Below are 17,389 nucleotides of genomic sequence, written 5' to 3'. Positions count from 1 at the left end.
AAGGTACATAAAGATATACAAATTTGGATAAATAAATGGGACCTTTAGTTTGATAGGTGATGCGTGACAATAGGATTGCTATTTCTACCAATATAGTAAAAGTATTACGTCAGTAAGTGGTTCCGAATTCAGCAAATGCCTGGATAAATAATGAGGACCTTTATTTTGGCGTGACATGTGAAAGTGAATTTTATCATCCAGTGCAGCGGCAAAAAATATTTGCGTTAATAAATGAGACTTTTATTTTGACATCTGTTGCGGAAGTGTTTTTTTTTTTTTATCGTAGAGGGGCGGTTAACAGTGGCATCCTGCGCTTCTGATAACACTAGCTATCGCTTTCATTCATAGCGGACTCTTCGCGCCGAAACACTACATGACAAACACATCCGCTTGAGCTACAGTTAACCGACATATTGCAAATATTAATTCAGCTGAAAGATGTGAGTGAACTAATACTTTTTTTTTTTTTGAATAAATTCTATAAACGTTGAACGTGGAGACAGCCATCATCGTCATCGCCCTGCTAGCGGTACCGCGGCTAGCCGAAGAGCCTTATTATACTGTAATGTATTGTTATAAATATTACCGCGTTCTCCGCATCGCAGAAATCATTGGGCCCTAACGTTACCTGTGTGTACGTGCCTGCGTGTGCGCGAGACAGAAATGACATGCCGTCGTGTAAATAAAATAAGTAGCATAAGGATATTTATATTGTTTAATAAAATAACAAGTAACATTATTCCTGTTCTATAGTCAAGTTAACCTTAAATGTTCTTCTGTTGTAGTCTAGCGCTATATAAGTTAGATAATAAAATTAACTTGACCTTCAAGGGAAGGGCGAAGGGGGAGGACTGTAAAAAATATCATTTAAAAAGTGAAATTGTATGACTATTTTAAGAAACCCAAAAACAACTCAGAGCTGGAGGCAGTTTTGATCAACAGTAAAATATAGCATTTTTGTGTAGATACATTTTTACTCTTTTCTTCTGCTGGCATAATGTCTGCTCTTTTCTGTTTTGAGCAACTATCAATATTTAATAAAACATTAAGTAAAATATTGAAACCGTATCCTCTTCTGATGACAGATGTGTCGATCAAATCTGGTTCATCGTGTCATAATATAAGACGTACCACCACAAAGAAGAATGTGAAATGAAAAAACATAACATTTTAATGTTTTTTTGTTTTTTAATTGAGGTGTTTTCTTTAGGTCATGTTCTTTTTTGCATATTTTTGTTTGTAGATGAAGTCGCGGTGGAGCTGGACATGTCTATTGTTACTCTACTTCTCCATGGCAACATGGGCCCAGACAGAAGAGCTGGATGATGAAGAGGAGGCTCAAGTGGAAGATGGAGATGTGGAGATCGAGGCAGACAGTGGAGAAAGCACCGAAGCAGACGCCAATGTGTCTTTTCAGGTAAGATACCATTCATCCAAAATCTAAGAATTTGTTCTAATGGGCATTCCTCCTCCAAAATAATGAAATGTATATCAGAAGCGTTCTCCATGATTAGTGTTCAAACTAATTAGCTTGGGCCATGAGCTTCTTTGTGTTATATGTAAATATGCATTATCTGACACGTCTAGGTAACATACAAGACCCCGATTCCAACAGGAGAGGTGTACTTCACCGCAACGTTTGATGATGAATCTATGAGCAGGTTTGTAAAGCTTAATCAGATTTTCATTGCACAAATTATTCTAATAATACACGTTTTAAAATGCTTTTCTGTAGGCAAACTGACCAAAAATATCAATAGCTGATTTTACATTCTTCAGAATTTTGTCCAAGCAACGATGATTTAATGATCACAAAATATATTTTGGAAATATATTCTATTTTCTGCAGTTGGCAGGTGTCTAAAACAATGAAAGAGGATGCCGATGAAGATATTGCAAAATATGACGGTTAGTTTTCCATAATGGTTTACGTTTGTTATATTTATTTATGATTATCTGTTCTTTATTGATACATATTTTATCCTTAACCAGACATCTAAAAAATTTTAAACTTGTTCCCATATGTCACTCATGCCTTTAGGTAAATGGGAGGTTGAGTCCCTGAAGGAAAACAAGGTGCCTGGTGATTTGGGCTTGGTGCTGAAATCTCGTGCTAAGCACCATGCCATCGCGGCTCTGCTGAACAGACCGTTCGTATTTAAGGACAGTCCCCTTATTGTGCAGTAAGTGTGGGATTCTTAATTGCAATTTCTATTATATTTGAAAAATAAAGATTGTGCATTCTAACGAAATCCAATCTTTGCAGGTATGAGGTCAATTTTCAAAACGGAATTGACTGTGGCGGTGCTTACATCAAGCTATTGTCAGACTCAGAAGATTTACACCTGGTATCATCAATCGACTGCTTTATATGATCAGAACATATTTATGAAAACAACATAAAATACAAATTAATTTTATTGCACTTTTTTATATAAATTGAAATAGTAAGATACTGGATTGGAAGAGCAATGGGATATAATTTTATATATATATATATATATATATATATATATATATATATATATATATATGCCATTTTAAAGGAAATAAGTGATATCACATATTTTAGGGGTGATGTGTGCGTCTTTTGACCCCTAGGATCAGTTTAATGACCGAACACCGTACAGTATCATGTTTGGGCCGGACAAATGTGGAGAGGATTACAAACTGCACTTCATCTTCAGACATAAAAACCCGCTTAATGGAGATGTGGAAGAAAAACATGCCAAACGACCAGATGTTGATCTGAAGAAGATCTACACCGATAAAAAGACTCACCTCTATACACTTGGTGTGTACACTCACTTATATTTCTATAATCCTTTAGGGATATTATTATTATTATTATTATTATTATTATTATTATTATAGGAATTATTTCAAGTATTTGAATAACTCCAATGTAAAAATTGGTAGTGAAATCATTTATTTTCCACCATATTACATTTGAAATGTGACCTCAATGCAAAGCCTTTTTTTATTGTTTATTTGAAAGCAATCTGATTTATATAATATTATTAGATGGTAAATTCTTAAATAATTCTTTCTCTTTTTCTCAGTTTTAAATCCAGACAATAGCTATGAGATCTTTATAGACCAGTCCAGTGTTAGCAGAGGAAGTCTTTTGACAGATGTCATTCCTCCTGTGAACCCTGCAAAAGAGGTCGACGATCCCAAAGACTCCAAGCCAGAGGACTGGGATGAGAGAGCCAAAATCCCTGACCCAGAAGCAGTCAAACCTGATGACTGGTGAGGTCTATGAAAGATCCGAAATGGAGAGAAAGTATTTACCAATGTATTGATAGCTTGTGTTTTATTTATTTTTCATTTACATGAATGTTTACTTGCCAGTGTCACTTCCATAAAACAGTTACAACTACTACCTTCATAGTTTGTATTTGATTTCACTAAAAGTCATGGTAGTCATATGAGAAAGGAGCCATGTGAATTTATGAAGTTGTCTTATCAAGAGAATAGCAGCAGTGGTATGTCAAGAGTCAAGACCAATTTAGTTTTTCTTTATCTACCAAGGGATGAGGATGCCCCAGCTAAGGTGCCTGATCCTGATGCAGTGAAGCCTGAGGGTTGGTTGGATGATGAGCCGGAGTTTGTGTCTGAGCCCACTGCAGAAAAGCCTGATGACTGGTGAGACCTAAAGTGATTCCGTGAATCTAGTGGCTTGTGTCAGTGCACAATGAGGAGCTTCTCAGTAATACCGAGTAGTGGTTAGCCGATATGTTCTTCTGCTTGGCTGATGTGTTCAAGTCAGGACTTTTATTTTGACGGCGCTGAGAACAGCAGCGCCTGAACAACATGTCCCTCTTGTTCACTGTTGTCATTAACAGTTATGTCTAATTCAGATAGGACTCTGTCTAATAATCCGATAGAATGATTAAACAAAGGAATTAATTGATAAAAAAAATTATAACGATTTTAACGCTTTTATATTATTATATATTATTATATTATTTATATTATTAGTAATAGAAAGGCAAACCTTATAATACTTTTTATTGTTTGCCGTCAGCATTAAGCAAATACACATTTATCACAAATCATGCAAACTTAGTCGAATCCAGCTGTGAGAGCTTGTGAAGTGTGCATGTGCATCCAGCATGATCACGTGTTCCCTGTGTGACGGTCGGTCCGTGTGAACTGAATGCTTTAAACTTTAAACTTGGGATTTTAAATTATGCTGCGCTGTATGCATTTGCCTGCCACATATTCATGTCATTTTTACTGTGTACTGTATTTATGTATTTATGTATTTATTTTTATTAATTTGAAAAATAATAATTATATCGGCCCTCTGATTTCCAAGATATCTGCATCGGCTGTCAAAAACCCAATACTGGTCAACTACTAATAACAAGGATTATTTTATTTGCCAGTTTAAATATTCATAGAAATATTTATTTTATAAGTACAGTGAAATAATAATGTATGGATTCTTGAAGTATGTGTGTGCAAATTTGACAAATCAAATCTCAGTATTTTCTTGGATTTAACTTTAGCGGGTTTAGTCCTGTCAAAGCTTTTTATATGATGTGTAGTGATCAGTTCACAGCAATGACGGAAACTTTTTCATTAAGGGCCAACATGTGCCACCTTAAATTGATTTCCAGGGGCATCGTTACCATTTTAAGGACAGTATGTAAATGAAAACAAATGAGAAAACAATTGGATGTGTATCGTTATATTGGATCGGTGCATCAGTAAATACTGTAAATACCTGCTGCTGTCATTAATGCTAATCCAACAACAAAACACAGCTTTGTTTAATCTATACAGAGAACACTATAGTGTTATTTCACTTAATTATTACATTTGTGTATCTAAATACTACTGTTGTATATATCTACGCTTGTAATTTGTGTATTTTTTCTTATTTTGTCTTTAATCATATTTGATCTTTCTTAGTTAGGCTAGTAGTTTTTGCCGTGGTATCGAAGAAGTATCTTTTTTTTTTCTTTTCTTGCTGAACCGAAAAACAAAACAACTGATTTTGTCAGTTTTCCAACTTACAAAGAAATAAAGTGTCTGTATATTTTATAGTAGGTTTATTTTTAACGGATAGAGAACCTTTGACTTGATTGGCCATCTCGATCATTTTGACACAAAAGTGCTATATTAGACCCTTGTGTCATCTCAGATGAGAAAGTCCATTATCTTGGGTGCTGCAAATTTTGTACAGTGCCAAATACGTTATTATTAGGCAATTATTCCATGAACTATATCGTACACTTCAGCCTAGCCTCCCTTTCTCTGATAGAATTGTTAGACAGTCCTCTGTATTACACTATGTAATACCTCATGCTTTTATTTGAACTGCATTATTGCCCCTTTTATAGCACCTTGTAGATAATAATCTCTTCACCCCCTTCAGGGATGAAGAAATGGATGGAGAATGGGAGGCTCCTCAGGTGCCAAATCCAGCATGTTCAGCCGCTCCTGGCTGTGGTGAATGGAAGCCGCCCATGATCAATAATCCTCAGTATAAGGGCAAATGGAAAGCTCCTCTCATAGATAACCCCAACTACCAGGTATTGATGTCTGGAAATGTTGCTAAAGCATCCTTATTTTCTCTAGTACTAACAAATGTCACACACAGCCTGTTTTTGCTGTAAACTGCCATTATTTTAACCAAATTTGAATTAATGAGTTGGATACACTGACCAAAGGTCTTAAAGTATAACAAAAAAAAGGATATTCAACAACTTTGTTTCTTTGTTTAAAGGGTGTGTGGAGTCCACGGAAGATTGCAAACCCTGAATACTTTGAAGATCTTCATCCATTTAGGATGGAGTCATTCAGAGCTGTGGGTCTGGAGCTGTGGTCTATGACTTCTGACATTTACTTTGACAATTTTATTATTACCTCGGAAAAGGAAGTGGCGGACCGCTGGGCTGCAGACAGCTGGGGACTCAAAAATCTGGTGGCTAGTGCCAATGAGGTACGCCTCTGCCTCTCAGCCACGTTTTGCTCTTGCCATTATTGCTCATTGGGCTGTAGTTCGCTTGACATACTCAAACTGTCTCTTTCTGTCTTAGCCTGGGGTGTTGAGTCAGTTGGCACTGGCTGCGGAAGAGAGGCCCTGGCTGTGGGTGGTTTACATCCTTACTATTGGTTTGCCTATTGGACTGGCTGTGCTCTTCTGCTGGCCAAAGGTATGCCCTGACCCCACTGAGGAGATCCCATTCAATGCAGAATCAAACGCTTGATATAGCAGGCATGTGGTACAGCTATCTTTAGGCTGTCAGTGTTTTGCTGTAAATAATATAGATGTGTGGGTACAGCGTAATAATTCATTACAGGATCTGTTTTCATCACAACAGATAGATTCTGTCCTGTATAACCACAATCAAAGCGGATAACAAGAGAAGGAGTTTAAAACAAACACACTGCCTACACACATACACAATTAACTGTACACATTTGCATTTTCTGAGTATTCATTTAACAGACTCTTTTATTCAAAGTGACTTACAAATGAGGACGACACAAGTGATTCATCCTGAGGAGAACTGCTGAAACACACTGCACCAAAATGTGCTAGAACATACAGTGCACAGGCTAGCACAGAGACGTGGGTTTAAAGCAGGGCTGGGCAACTTCGGTCCTGGAGGGTCACCGTCCTGCAGAGTTTAGCTCCAGCCCTAGTCGAACACAGCTGCGTGTAGCTTTCTAATCTTGAAGGCATTGATAAGCTTGTTCTGGGTTAGGGTTTGAGCTACACACTGCAGGACAGTGGCCCTCCAGGACTGAAGTTGCCTAGCCCTGGTTTAAACAAATCCTAAGCTTTCCTAAAACCTTTGGTTTGGTTTTTTTGTTTTATTTATTTTCATTTACTGCCTGGCAAGAGCTGGTACTTCCTGAACTGGAAATTCAGTAAAATTTCTTAAAGCAAGGCATTTTGTGTCACAGCTTTAGCTATTTTGTATGTTATTTTCAACAAAGGGATGAAATACTGTATTGACCAATCAGCATGCAAGATGGAAATTATTCAGTTTTATAATACGACATAGAAAAAAAGTTCTGTGTTATGGCTGTACCCACTATTGAGGTCCCAGAGGTCTGGAAATAATTTCCTAATAATAGCTGTGCTTTGGTTCTGCAAAGATATTGTACAAGGCCAAGATAACACTGAGCGGTACGACAGTGCATGAATGCAGGCATTACTGTTCATTTTCACAAAAACCAAGTTTAAATTCTAGCACGCTGCATTGGTCAAGATATGTGTAAGATATAACTAGGTAAATATTTAATATTTGATGCCTGTGTTATGTAAGAAGTTTTAAACAACCAACAGTAATATCGAGAGATGGAACAACACAACCAGCACAGTTTCAGCACATTAAGATTAAACTGGTGTGCATATTGTGCATGAATTGAATGAACTGAGGCCTAAACTAGAATGTGGTCATATGTGTGGCTTTAAAAAAAGTGTGTTTATAGGTTGTGCTTCGCATTTAGCCTTTTAAGAAAAAAAGTGTGTACATGTCAACAGCCTTTTTACAGTATACTGATGCGTTTATGGCTGGTATGCTCTCTGAATTTAAAAGGATAGTTCACCTAAAAAGGAAAATTTTGATATCGTTAACATTCAGATTTTGTTATTTCAAACCCAAATGCTATTTTTCATGATCATGTGTATTTTTTTTTTTTTTCACAAATGCAGATAATAATGAAAATGACTGGAATGGTTTTACTACTGTTATCTGAATTTTTGCCCTCCATACATCTTAAAATACACATATGTAGATCAGGGAAATCAACATTTTTTCCAGGGGTCAGACTCATACTCAACTGGTCATCGTGAGGACCCCGGCTCAAATGCAGTCTTTGTTGTGTTGTGTGTTTGCTGTGATGAGATCCACACAAGCAGACCCCATTACAGCTAGCTTTTTTTCTAAACACAGAATACAGTTGATAAATCTGGTTTACCATGCTAACCCCATCTTATATATTGCTGAAGATTAGGGTGTTTAGGATTAGCTTCCAAGTACAAAATCCTCTTAATGAGTATATTTATTATTGGTAGCAGAACAACAGACTCTCAGCGTTCTACAGGTTTGTCACTAGATCTGAACAGGAGGGTGTCCTCCTGCTTCTTCAGTGTGAGAACTGTGCTGGCACCTGTGACGTCAGGTGAACTTGGCGTCTCGAATATCCTCAGCTCACACACTTGTATATGTATTGCAGAAATCAGATGATGAATATGTATACAAGAAAACCGATGAGCCCAAAGCTGAACCAGAGGAGGTAGCAGAAGAAGAAGAAGAAGAGGAGGAGGAGGAGGAGGAAGAGGAGGCGGAGAAAGGGAAAGCTGAAGATGAAGATGAAGCTAAAGCAGAGGAAGATGCTGAAGCTACTGGTTTGTAAAATGGTTTATCCTTGTTTGCTATTAAAGTACTTTTTTTTTTTTTCCAGTGTAGTTGTTAAACGTAATTTCCTTCTTTTGTGACTCCTTCTTCAGGTAATGAGAATGGAGATGGGATGGACAAGGACATTGGAAAAGATGGAGGAGATATAGAGGATGAGGACGAGGCCAGTAAGCCAAATGACAGTCCCTCAGAGGATGAAGTAAGCAAATTCACATTGACTTTTAGTCTTCCGTGGCCAGTAGGGGTGTAACGGTACATATATTCAGGCTAAACCTTTTCGGAATGGGTCTTTTGTTTCGGTACACATGTGTGAACAAATACAGTGTTGCAGACAAAGAATGAGCTGCTGGAAAAGTGCACAATCCCAAGTTGTCTTTAACATAAGATGTTTTTTTAAATTTAGTGCTTCAAACTAAAGGTTTAACCAACACTTCTTGCCCTATTGCCAGAAATGTGTGCTGTTTAAGATGTGTTTTCTTTAGTGCAGAGCATACTTCTTATGTTTTTATACTTGCCTGTTAATTACTAGCTAGTACTTCCATTTTGCATTTAGAATTATCCTGACTGCAAGTGAGTTTGCATTTAACATTACAGGCTTCAGTGAGTGCTAGCTCACACGCGTGTTAAATAGATGGAGAAGATTAGAAAGTGAATGCAATAATTCTAACTAAAATATATTCACACAATTTGCATCTAAAAGTGTAAGCACTTCAAATCTCTTCCCCAATTACTACAGCATTAAAAACTGTAGTGTGGCACCAATATTGACAGACCTTTTAAAGACTTAAACAAACTGTTTTATATTTAGAGTAGTTTAATTTATTTCTAATCTTATTATTATTATCCCATATAATATATATTATTTTTTTAGATTCTATTTTAATGGTTTAATGGTTTTAATTGAATTTTTTTAATAAATGGGGGTCTTTTAAAATGTTCTTTATACTTAATATTTAAATCAGTCTCTTTGCACTTAAATATTCACACACACTCGTCTATGATTTATTCCAGAATTCCGTCAGTTTTTCACACCGTCTGTTCAAGCAGCATGTTGAATCATCAATACATTTAGTAGTGTGTAAATCTGAAATCAGTGATAACACATTTAGAAATAATTATGCAGTATTATGAATGTTCAGTGTTTGGTTCTATTTTAAAGAAACACTGTGTGATGATGCCATGTTTTTTTTGTTTTTTTTTTACTGTGTACTGGTTTATCTAGATCCACTGCTTGTTGTTAGACTGACATTTGTGGGTCTTTGCAGATGAAGGACGCTGATGAAGGAATTCAGAGCACAGGAGAAGAACCCAAAGCTGTGAGAAAGAGAAGAATACGGAAGGACTGAAAATCCACATTTTCCCCACGTTTCTTCCTCCCTTCTCCCATTCCTTTGCCTCTTTTTGCTGCATGCTTTCGGCATTATGCCCTTTAGCATGCAAAAATGGCAAACCTAGTTGCTCTTCTGAAGAGGTCACCCTTCATCCGATTGAACCTCGCTTCCCCTCTTTCAGTCTTCCTCTTAGTTCTTATCAGTTACCGTTGGGATTTAGATACAGAAGTCAGGCCTGCTGAGTTTTAACTCCAAGTTTTTCCTAATATTTTTTTTCTTTTCAGATTAGAATTCATGGAGTAGTACTGGGCCAGCGTTTCCCTACTAGTAAGTCTGAAAACTGTGAAGGGAAATGTACAATGGATATTTTAGAAAGATGATTTGGTTTGATCACCTCAACATTTCAGTTTAAGTTATTAAAAAGGGTTCAGTTCCTTTTGAGTTTAAGTTATGAGCTTTTTAACATGATCAAATCGTATTTATTGTTTGATGAATGATGCAGTTGAGTTTAGCTATAGGACTTTTTAATCTTGCATTCTGCTGTCATAACCACTGTTAGCAGGCTCTGGATAATAGCTCCATCAAACATCTAGGTCAGTGAAGTGCTAGGAATGCAAATCAGTATTGCTTTTTTGGCATCGAAGAAAGTCATTACGCACAGTCAGCGCCGATCTCAGCTCAGCGTCATCACTGACACTCCAACAGCAGATTCAGACACAAGCAGACTTACCACCATGTATGAAACCATTGAGCTCTGGAAGCAGACAGGTTGTTTTTCAAGTGATGAACAGTTATGTCTTTCTGCTTTTTTTTTTTGGTTGTATGTTCAGCCTTACGAGGACAGCCTTTTGTTTACATGTTTGCAAAGTGTTCACTGCTCTTGGAAATAAATATTTACTATAAATTTCCGTGCTCCGCTGACATGACTTCACCAGGTCTTTCCAGTTTATACTCATTTGTGCAAAGGCAAGGTATTTTATTAAAGGCATAATTGTAACAAAATAAAAATGTACATTTTTAGAACAGGCAGTACTTTACATTAGGTGCTTGCAAACGTAAATTACGCTACTGAACATTTTCAAGAAAATAATATGAAACAGATTATGTAGTGTCGCTGCAGATGCTTCAGTGTCATGTCGATGATTCATAGTTAAGTGAAATTTCACATCAGCAAACTCTTGGGCGAAGAGCAGAGCATCCGTCCTCATGAATGCCGCTCAAGCAGACACTTTGGAGCAATCAGATCAATATCACTCTGCAGACTCAACCTCACTTCAGTCTTTGAAAGCAGTAAAAGCTTCATCCGTTTTAAGTCCCTCAATCCAAAAGACACGGCCATGAAGAGCGAACTCTCCAGCACAATGCTGCAGTTTACATGCGAGCCGATCTCAATCTATTTATCCTGCTCAAAAGAAGTCGGGTTTGAGCACTAGTCAGACCTTATAAGATAAATCCAAGTATGAAAGTGAGTAAATGTCATTACATACTGAGGAGCTACTTCGTTTAAACCAATGGGTCAGGAAATTACTGTAATTGCAGACTTTCTGCCCCAGCTGAGCAACTGTCATTGTGATAATTGCCAATAGAAAAACCATGTGCCAAGAGAGGGAGGACTAATTTAGGTTATCCATCCCTAGCCTTTTACATCATGCACTTTAGTTATGGGTTATGGCATGACATGCAATTTCAAAGAAATACACCTGTGTTCAAGCTGTACTTGCTTTACACTGTAAATGTTAGTAGTCCAAATACAAAAAGGCTGAAATTTGGCATAACTGTATTTTCAGAAAAACTCTTCCAAACCAGACTTTGGCTGTCTAGTATTTAAAAAGGTTGTCAAGCCAATGAGAGGGTCTGAGATTGGTTATGTACCTGCTAAATGAATCATACAGGAGTGGCATTACACTGGCTCTGTACTTATCTGATCACAAACCGCATCATGCATCCTTTTATATCTTGTAACACAGTTAGCTGACACAGAGAGACAGCAGCTCAGTCCATTTAAGTATTACCCAAACCATGCTGAGAGATGCATTAGTAAATTGTACAACAAAATAAAAAGAAAACAAACAGCGGCTTATATGTATGAGCTAGTAGTGGAAAGAGGAGACGAAGGAGTATGTAGAGGGGTGATCCACACGTTATTTCCGTTTGCTTTTGGTGTCAGTGGTCTGAAACACGCTGGAGGCGGACATGAGGTTCTCAATGTACTGCCCGAGAACCTGGTTCTCTGATTTGAGTTTAAGGTTCTCCTCCTTCACCGCGTCCACACGCGCAGAGAGATCTAATGGAAACAGACAAAACACATTAGAGTGCATCACTTAGCTTTTTCCGGCAGCCATTTAGAGTGCCTGAGTGGATCAGAGGAAATACAGAAACATGAAGGGTTTATATTGACTTACAAAACAAAACCGCAACAGTTAACCACTAGGACAAGGTGTAGGCAAAATAATTGTACCTTCAAGTGTGTGCTGGAGCTCCAAGACTTGGTTTATGAGTCTCGTCTTCTCCTCTTGCTCGACTTGGTTCTCCATATCTCCTGAAAAGACACGCATACACATCTGAAATTGCTCCAAAGCTATTTAGACTGAAGAAACACCCAATTTCAACAACACCGTATAAAAATATTACAAATTGTGGGTGATATTTACCATCAATCTCACAGTTCATGGTGCTGTACTGTTCCTCCGGTCTGAAGCGCTGGGCTGTCGCTTCTCCGTCAGCTGTGAGAGATAGTATCAATGTGATATCAAATAATACAAACATGTTATAATGTTATTGGAAATGTACAAAAGTAATTCCTTGGTATTCGTTGAAGTAACGTTCAAACACAAATAACGTTACAGTACAAACTAAGTCGTTTGAAGAACCAAGCGCTTCAAGATACAACAGTTAGCTTTTGGCTAACACAACAAACCATCGCCTGTTATGAATAAATATAGTTCACAGACAACTGAGATCGCTGGCTTTTATATTTCATAGTTAAAACGTAATTATATTAGTACTAGAGACATGACATAACTTTGGTTTTATGAAGTTTTAAATCATGCCCAGTCCAAATCATCAGTCTCCATTTGTTCTCATGCATTTACGTTACAAGGCCGCTGCAGCCTGGCTGCTAAGACTTGTTAAAAATAGCTTTAAATGACCCCGAAAATTAAAATTCAGTTTACATAAACTTGGTAAATATGCAAATAGGAAATCAATACAAACCGATACGAAATAGTTAAACATAAAGTGATAGTGAAGAACTTGAGTAACTTAAGAAACACACACTAACACACTGATAAATTCATACCACCCTACCTAATATAAGACTAAATGTCTCCGCGTTATTAAAGATGTTAAAAAATGATCAAGCCTCCAAAGATGATGTCAAGGTAATGATACAGACCATCCGTTACCTCATCGCTTCTGTCTCTTCTTTTATTCATATACACCCACTACCGAGCAGCACCGACAGAGGGAGACAAAGCTCTCGAATATTATGAAGCACAAAGCATTACAGCATTCTGCTTACAGCACACTGCCTTCTGTTTTATTTTATTTTTAAATAATAGTATGTAAAACAGAATTCATTATGCAACATAATAAACATTACTCCTCACTAGAATATTTTTTATTAATTCATATCGGAGTATGCTACTTAGTATTCTATCACATGGCCTCATTAAAAAAAAATAATAATAAATGTAATAATGATTATAGATACCTTGGTAAAATTTGTGTAAAATGTGATATATTCCAGTATAACATTTCCTTCCTGTTCTACACAAGAAATAAAGTCAATAGAGGTTTGGAAACTGTAAAAAGTGAGTAAATGATGACCAATTCTTAATTCTTAGGTGAATTAAATGACAGATCAGAGAGGACTTATGCAATATGCAGCCTTTGTTCTACATACATGTTGCTCTGGCAGTAGCTACATTCACACATGTGTCTCTGCACTCCCTGCACAAAAAAAAACACACCTACTGCCTCTTATGTAGGTTTCTGACATTGACACAATACCTCTCCATTCATCCCTGTATTTGGACAAGAAAACCACATGCTGCACAACACTGAAGCATTTAGATGCTAAAGTTATTGTGCCAACCTGGAGCAGATTTTCTCTTTTATTCTGAAAGTACGGTTGATGTTATCACATTGGACTTATATTGGATTCAAACATTGCTGAAAACCAACGCAGATCTGTGAAAAACTGTTTTGTTATTAATAAATTGTTACATTTTGTTGCTGTGTGTTTATGAAAACTTGACCTGTAATGTATATTTAGTAAGTATTTTATTAAATACTTACTAAATATAATTATTTTTCAAACAAAAGCTGAGGTGCATAAACTCAGATCAATGAAATCTTTGTCCAAACACTTCCAAAAAGCAAAACAAAACCCATGCTAACTGAAAGAAAACAAGCTGACCAAAAGACTGAATCCAAGATTTGGTGTTAATATAGCATAATGACAGACAGACCATTTTTAAACACCAAAGATGTTCAGCATAGCAAAAAGGTTGCTTTATAGTTAACTATTATAACCCTGAAAGTCTGTCATTCAGATTATAGCTGTCATCATAATCTGCACCAGTGTGATTTTATTCACATACATTTCCCAGTGAATACCGGACAAAGAAAACTGGTTCCAGATCAGCTTTAAAACAACAAAAGGCATGTCTTACCTGAATCATCAACTAGTGAAATGTTAGTAAAAGTCCCATCATCTTCATCCACGTCTCCCTCCATGACCGAGTGTGTTCGCAAATATGTATAAGCAAGTTAAACTATCTAGTTAAAACCTTTAAAAATGTCCCCTTCTCTCTATCTAGCTCTCTCTGTCTTCCTGAAACACTGTGTAGTTTGTCTGGCCTTACCCTCTCAATTATTCACCATCCACCACGGTTACCAACCAGACCTGTGTGGTAACTCAGGTGACAAAGCTGGAGCAGAATTTAGGGCGACACCTGCTGAGAGATCCAAAGTTCACTCGTTCACTTTCTCAGATTACAGTGAGTCCCTCCCACCCCCACCTTTAACTTTCTGGCACCATCTGTCTCATTACATGTGTGCTACAGTGTGACACATTAACTAAAGGAAGCATCTGATGTCCTCACACAAACAAAGCCACATGGCAGTGCCTAACTACACCGACTTAATTGGTTTGCACTTCGATCAGTGTTGTGAAAAGCCCAGAGTTTTACTACAAGCTACAGAAAAGACTTGCCGTGTTACATTGATTGACACTCTAAATGTTTTCATTCTGGTTTCATTTTAAGTTGCAGGCATAAGAATGTTGATGGGCTAGTTTCTCATTCTAATAGACTTAAACTCAGACACCTGCTGCAAATACTACTTATGGACAGGCTGCATTTCTATAATGCAATAGCATAATATTTGTATTTATTTATTTATTTTTTGCCCACAAATTCAAAGATGTGAATCTTAATATTGTTATATTTATATTAGTATCTTCATTGAAATGACAACAAAGCTAGCATGCATGGACTTCAAATGAAAAAAAAAAAAACTTGTGATTTTGTGGGGGTTTTAGAAGAATGGTTCAGTCAAAAATGAAGGCCATTCAATATGGAAAATAGTTTGTTTCTTCATCTGAATAGATTCGGAGAATTGTAGCTTTACATCACTTCCTCACCAATGGATCCTCTGCAGTGAATGGGTGACGTCAGAATGAGAGTTCAAACAGCTGATTAAAATGCAGTATGACTCCAGTCCATCAATTAATGTCTTCTGAAGTGTTGTGTTTGCTTGTTGCTTCTGGCTAAAATACAGGTCCTCCAAACATTTATCTTGTCTAAATCAGGAAAGAAATATGCATGATCAAACAAAAACTGTCCAAAACAACTCTAGTTCTATCAGTTTGAACTCTTATTCTGACGGCACCCATTCACTACAGAGGGTCCATTGGTGAGCAAGCATTCGAATGCTACATTTTTTCAAATCTGCATCTTGGATGGCCTGTTGGTGACTACATACAACAATTTGGAATAGATTTTTATGTTTAATGTGTGCATTTTCTCTTGGTTCTCTTTAGAATGCTCCTAAGAAAGTAAAACACATCGACTAATGGATTATATAATTAAGATTTAAAATGTATACTTTACAAAAGCACTAGGCGCTTTCTAAAATAGTTTAATACTAGTTTTAAATATTTGTAAAAATCTGATTAATGACCTGATTCCTGTGCAGAATCACATTATCCTTCTCCCAGTATGAGAATAATGAAGCTCTGATAATCGTTTGACAAGTATGTGTGAAGTGCCTCCTGGTGGTTAAAACCTGTCATAAATTAAATGAGGAATTGACAGAGTTTTCATCTTCTGTGTTGATCTCTAGCTGTGCTCATGAAACACAGATTTTATACTTGTCAGAATAAACATACTTATGCATCACAGCTAAATTTCTGCCTATTAAGTCAAATGTCAGCTTGCGCTTTTAATTCTATTAAATATTAGTAATATATATATATATATATATATATATATATATATATTTTTTTTTTATTAAAATGCTGCTATGATGGATTTGTTTAGCAACTTTAGCAATTTCTCACATCACAAGACATGGATGACTTGTGGATTACTGTGATGTTTTTTATCAGTTTTTTGAACTCTCATTCTGATGGCACCCATTCACTGATTCATTGGTGAGCAAGTGATGATATTACTCCAAACCTGAAAAAGTTGGATAATTTCAGTAAGTTTTCAGAAAATTTTAATTGTTGGCCGAAATAGTAAAAAAATAAACATATCTTCAAATGAAAAATGAGTAAATGAAGAGAAGGAATAAAGAAAGTATATTGAGAAGATATGTTTATTTTTTTACTAGTTCAAGGAAGGTACAAACATTGACAGGAGAAAATTATTTGACAGATAGAAAAAGGCATGGTAAGCAACAGAGCAGCCGATTGAAGCATAAACACTAATTGAGATGTATAGGCAGTCTCTTTTTCTCTCTCTCTTTCTGACTGCAAAGTTAACAGATGCCCACGGCTGGCAGTGGATCTCTTGATGCTTGTAAAGGAGGCTCGACCCATCTGCACTGTGCATAAGCACCAGCAACAATCAATCCTGTACAGACCCCAAACCAGCTTTGGGTTTAGGAACACCACAGAGCCATGAGAATTAATGTTATTTTTGACTGGTGCAAGAGCAGTAATTACCCATGTTACCAAACATGTGCTGCCAGGAGATCTCTCCCTGTACAGCCAGAATGGCTGTAATGTAATTGTAATGCTGTGAAAAAATTGTGATTTTTTTTATATGGCAATTCCAAAAATATTAGGTAATATCGAGTAACTTACATTCATACATATTAAATCAACTTTTTTAAGGGTTGCAATGTAAGTAGACCTACTCAGAGAACATGCAATTTCGGGGTAGTCAGTCACTTGTGAAATTCCTGAACAGTCAACATAAAAAAAAAAAGTTTGAGTGTTTAATTCAATGACTCTTAAAAGCAGTTACTTGTTGCTACCAATTGGTGGAAAGATGTACACATGCAAAAAGTGTCATTAAAAACAATGGCCAATCAAACACACACACACACACACACACACACACACACACAAGTTTTGTAATATAAGGCTATTAAATAATACACTGCAGTATAGTACACATCTGTATGTGCCACTTTCCACTTTCGTTCACTCTTTGAGTA

The 17,389-nt window shown here is 36.6% G+C and overlaps 2 protein-coding genes across 5 annotated transcripts; one reads left to right on the top strand and one right to left on the bottom strand.

The window, feature by feature from the left end:
- Positions 1 to 274: 274 nt before the first annotated feature.
- Positions 275 to 10,622, top strand: LOC128016853 (calnexin). Its single transcript, XM_052601697.1, has 15 exons — positions 275 to 440; positions 1,244 to 1,417; positions 1,588 to 1,661; positions 1,850 to 1,908; positions 2,042 to 2,183; positions 2,267 to 2,348; positions 2,602 to 2,794; positions 3,063 to 3,252; positions 3,535 to 3,648; positions 5,390 to 5,546; positions 5,741 to 5,956; positions 6,054 to 6,170; positions 8,206 to 8,377; positions 8,480 to 8,586; positions 9,653 to 10,622. Exons 2-15 carry the CDS (start codon positions 1,244 to 1,246, stop codon positions 9,731 to 9,733), a joined length of 1,878 nt encoding a protein of 625 aa, XP_052457657.1. The 5' UTR covers positions 275 to 440; the 3' UTR covers positions 9,734 to 10,622.
- A 51-nt stretch (positions 10,623 to 10,673) lies between these two features.
- Positions 10,674 to 14,642, bottom strand: scoca (short coiled-coil protein a). Of its 4 annotated transcripts, none has more exons than XM_052601837.1 (4): positions 14,395 to 14,642; positions 12,370 to 12,441; positions 12,177 to 12,257; positions 10,674 to 12,002 (listed from the first exon to the last, which is right to left on the bottom strand). In XM_052601837.1, exons 1-4 carry the CDS (start codon positions 14,456 to 14,458, stop codon positions 11,860 to 11,862), a joined length of 360 nt encoding a protein of 119 aa, XP_052457797.1. In that variant the 5' UTR covers positions 14,459 to 14,642; the 3' UTR covers positions 10,674 to 11,859. The 4 variants fall into 4 exon arrangements, with proteins under 4 accessions (XP_052457797.1, XP_052457818.1, XP_052457827.1 ...); XM_052601858.1 differs by lacking the exon at positions 14,395 to 14,642 and adding an exon at positions 13,025 to 13,185; XM_052601867.1 differs by lacking the exon at positions 14,395 to 14,642 and adding an exon at positions 13,123 to 13,171.
- Between the last annotated feature and the right edge of the window lie 2,747 nt (positions 14,643 to 17,389).

Source organism: Carassius gibelio, chromosome A1, assembly GCF_023724105.1.
Source record: "Carassius gibelio isolate Cgi1373 ecotype wild population from Czech Republic chromosome A1, carGib1.2-hapl.c, whole genome shotgun sequence".
In the NCBI taxonomy this organism is placed as follows: Eukaryota; Metazoa; Chordata; class Actinopteri; order Cypriniformes; family Cyprinidae; genus Carassius; species Carassius gibelio.
This window is presented reverse-complemented; position numbering and strand designations above follow the sequence as displayed.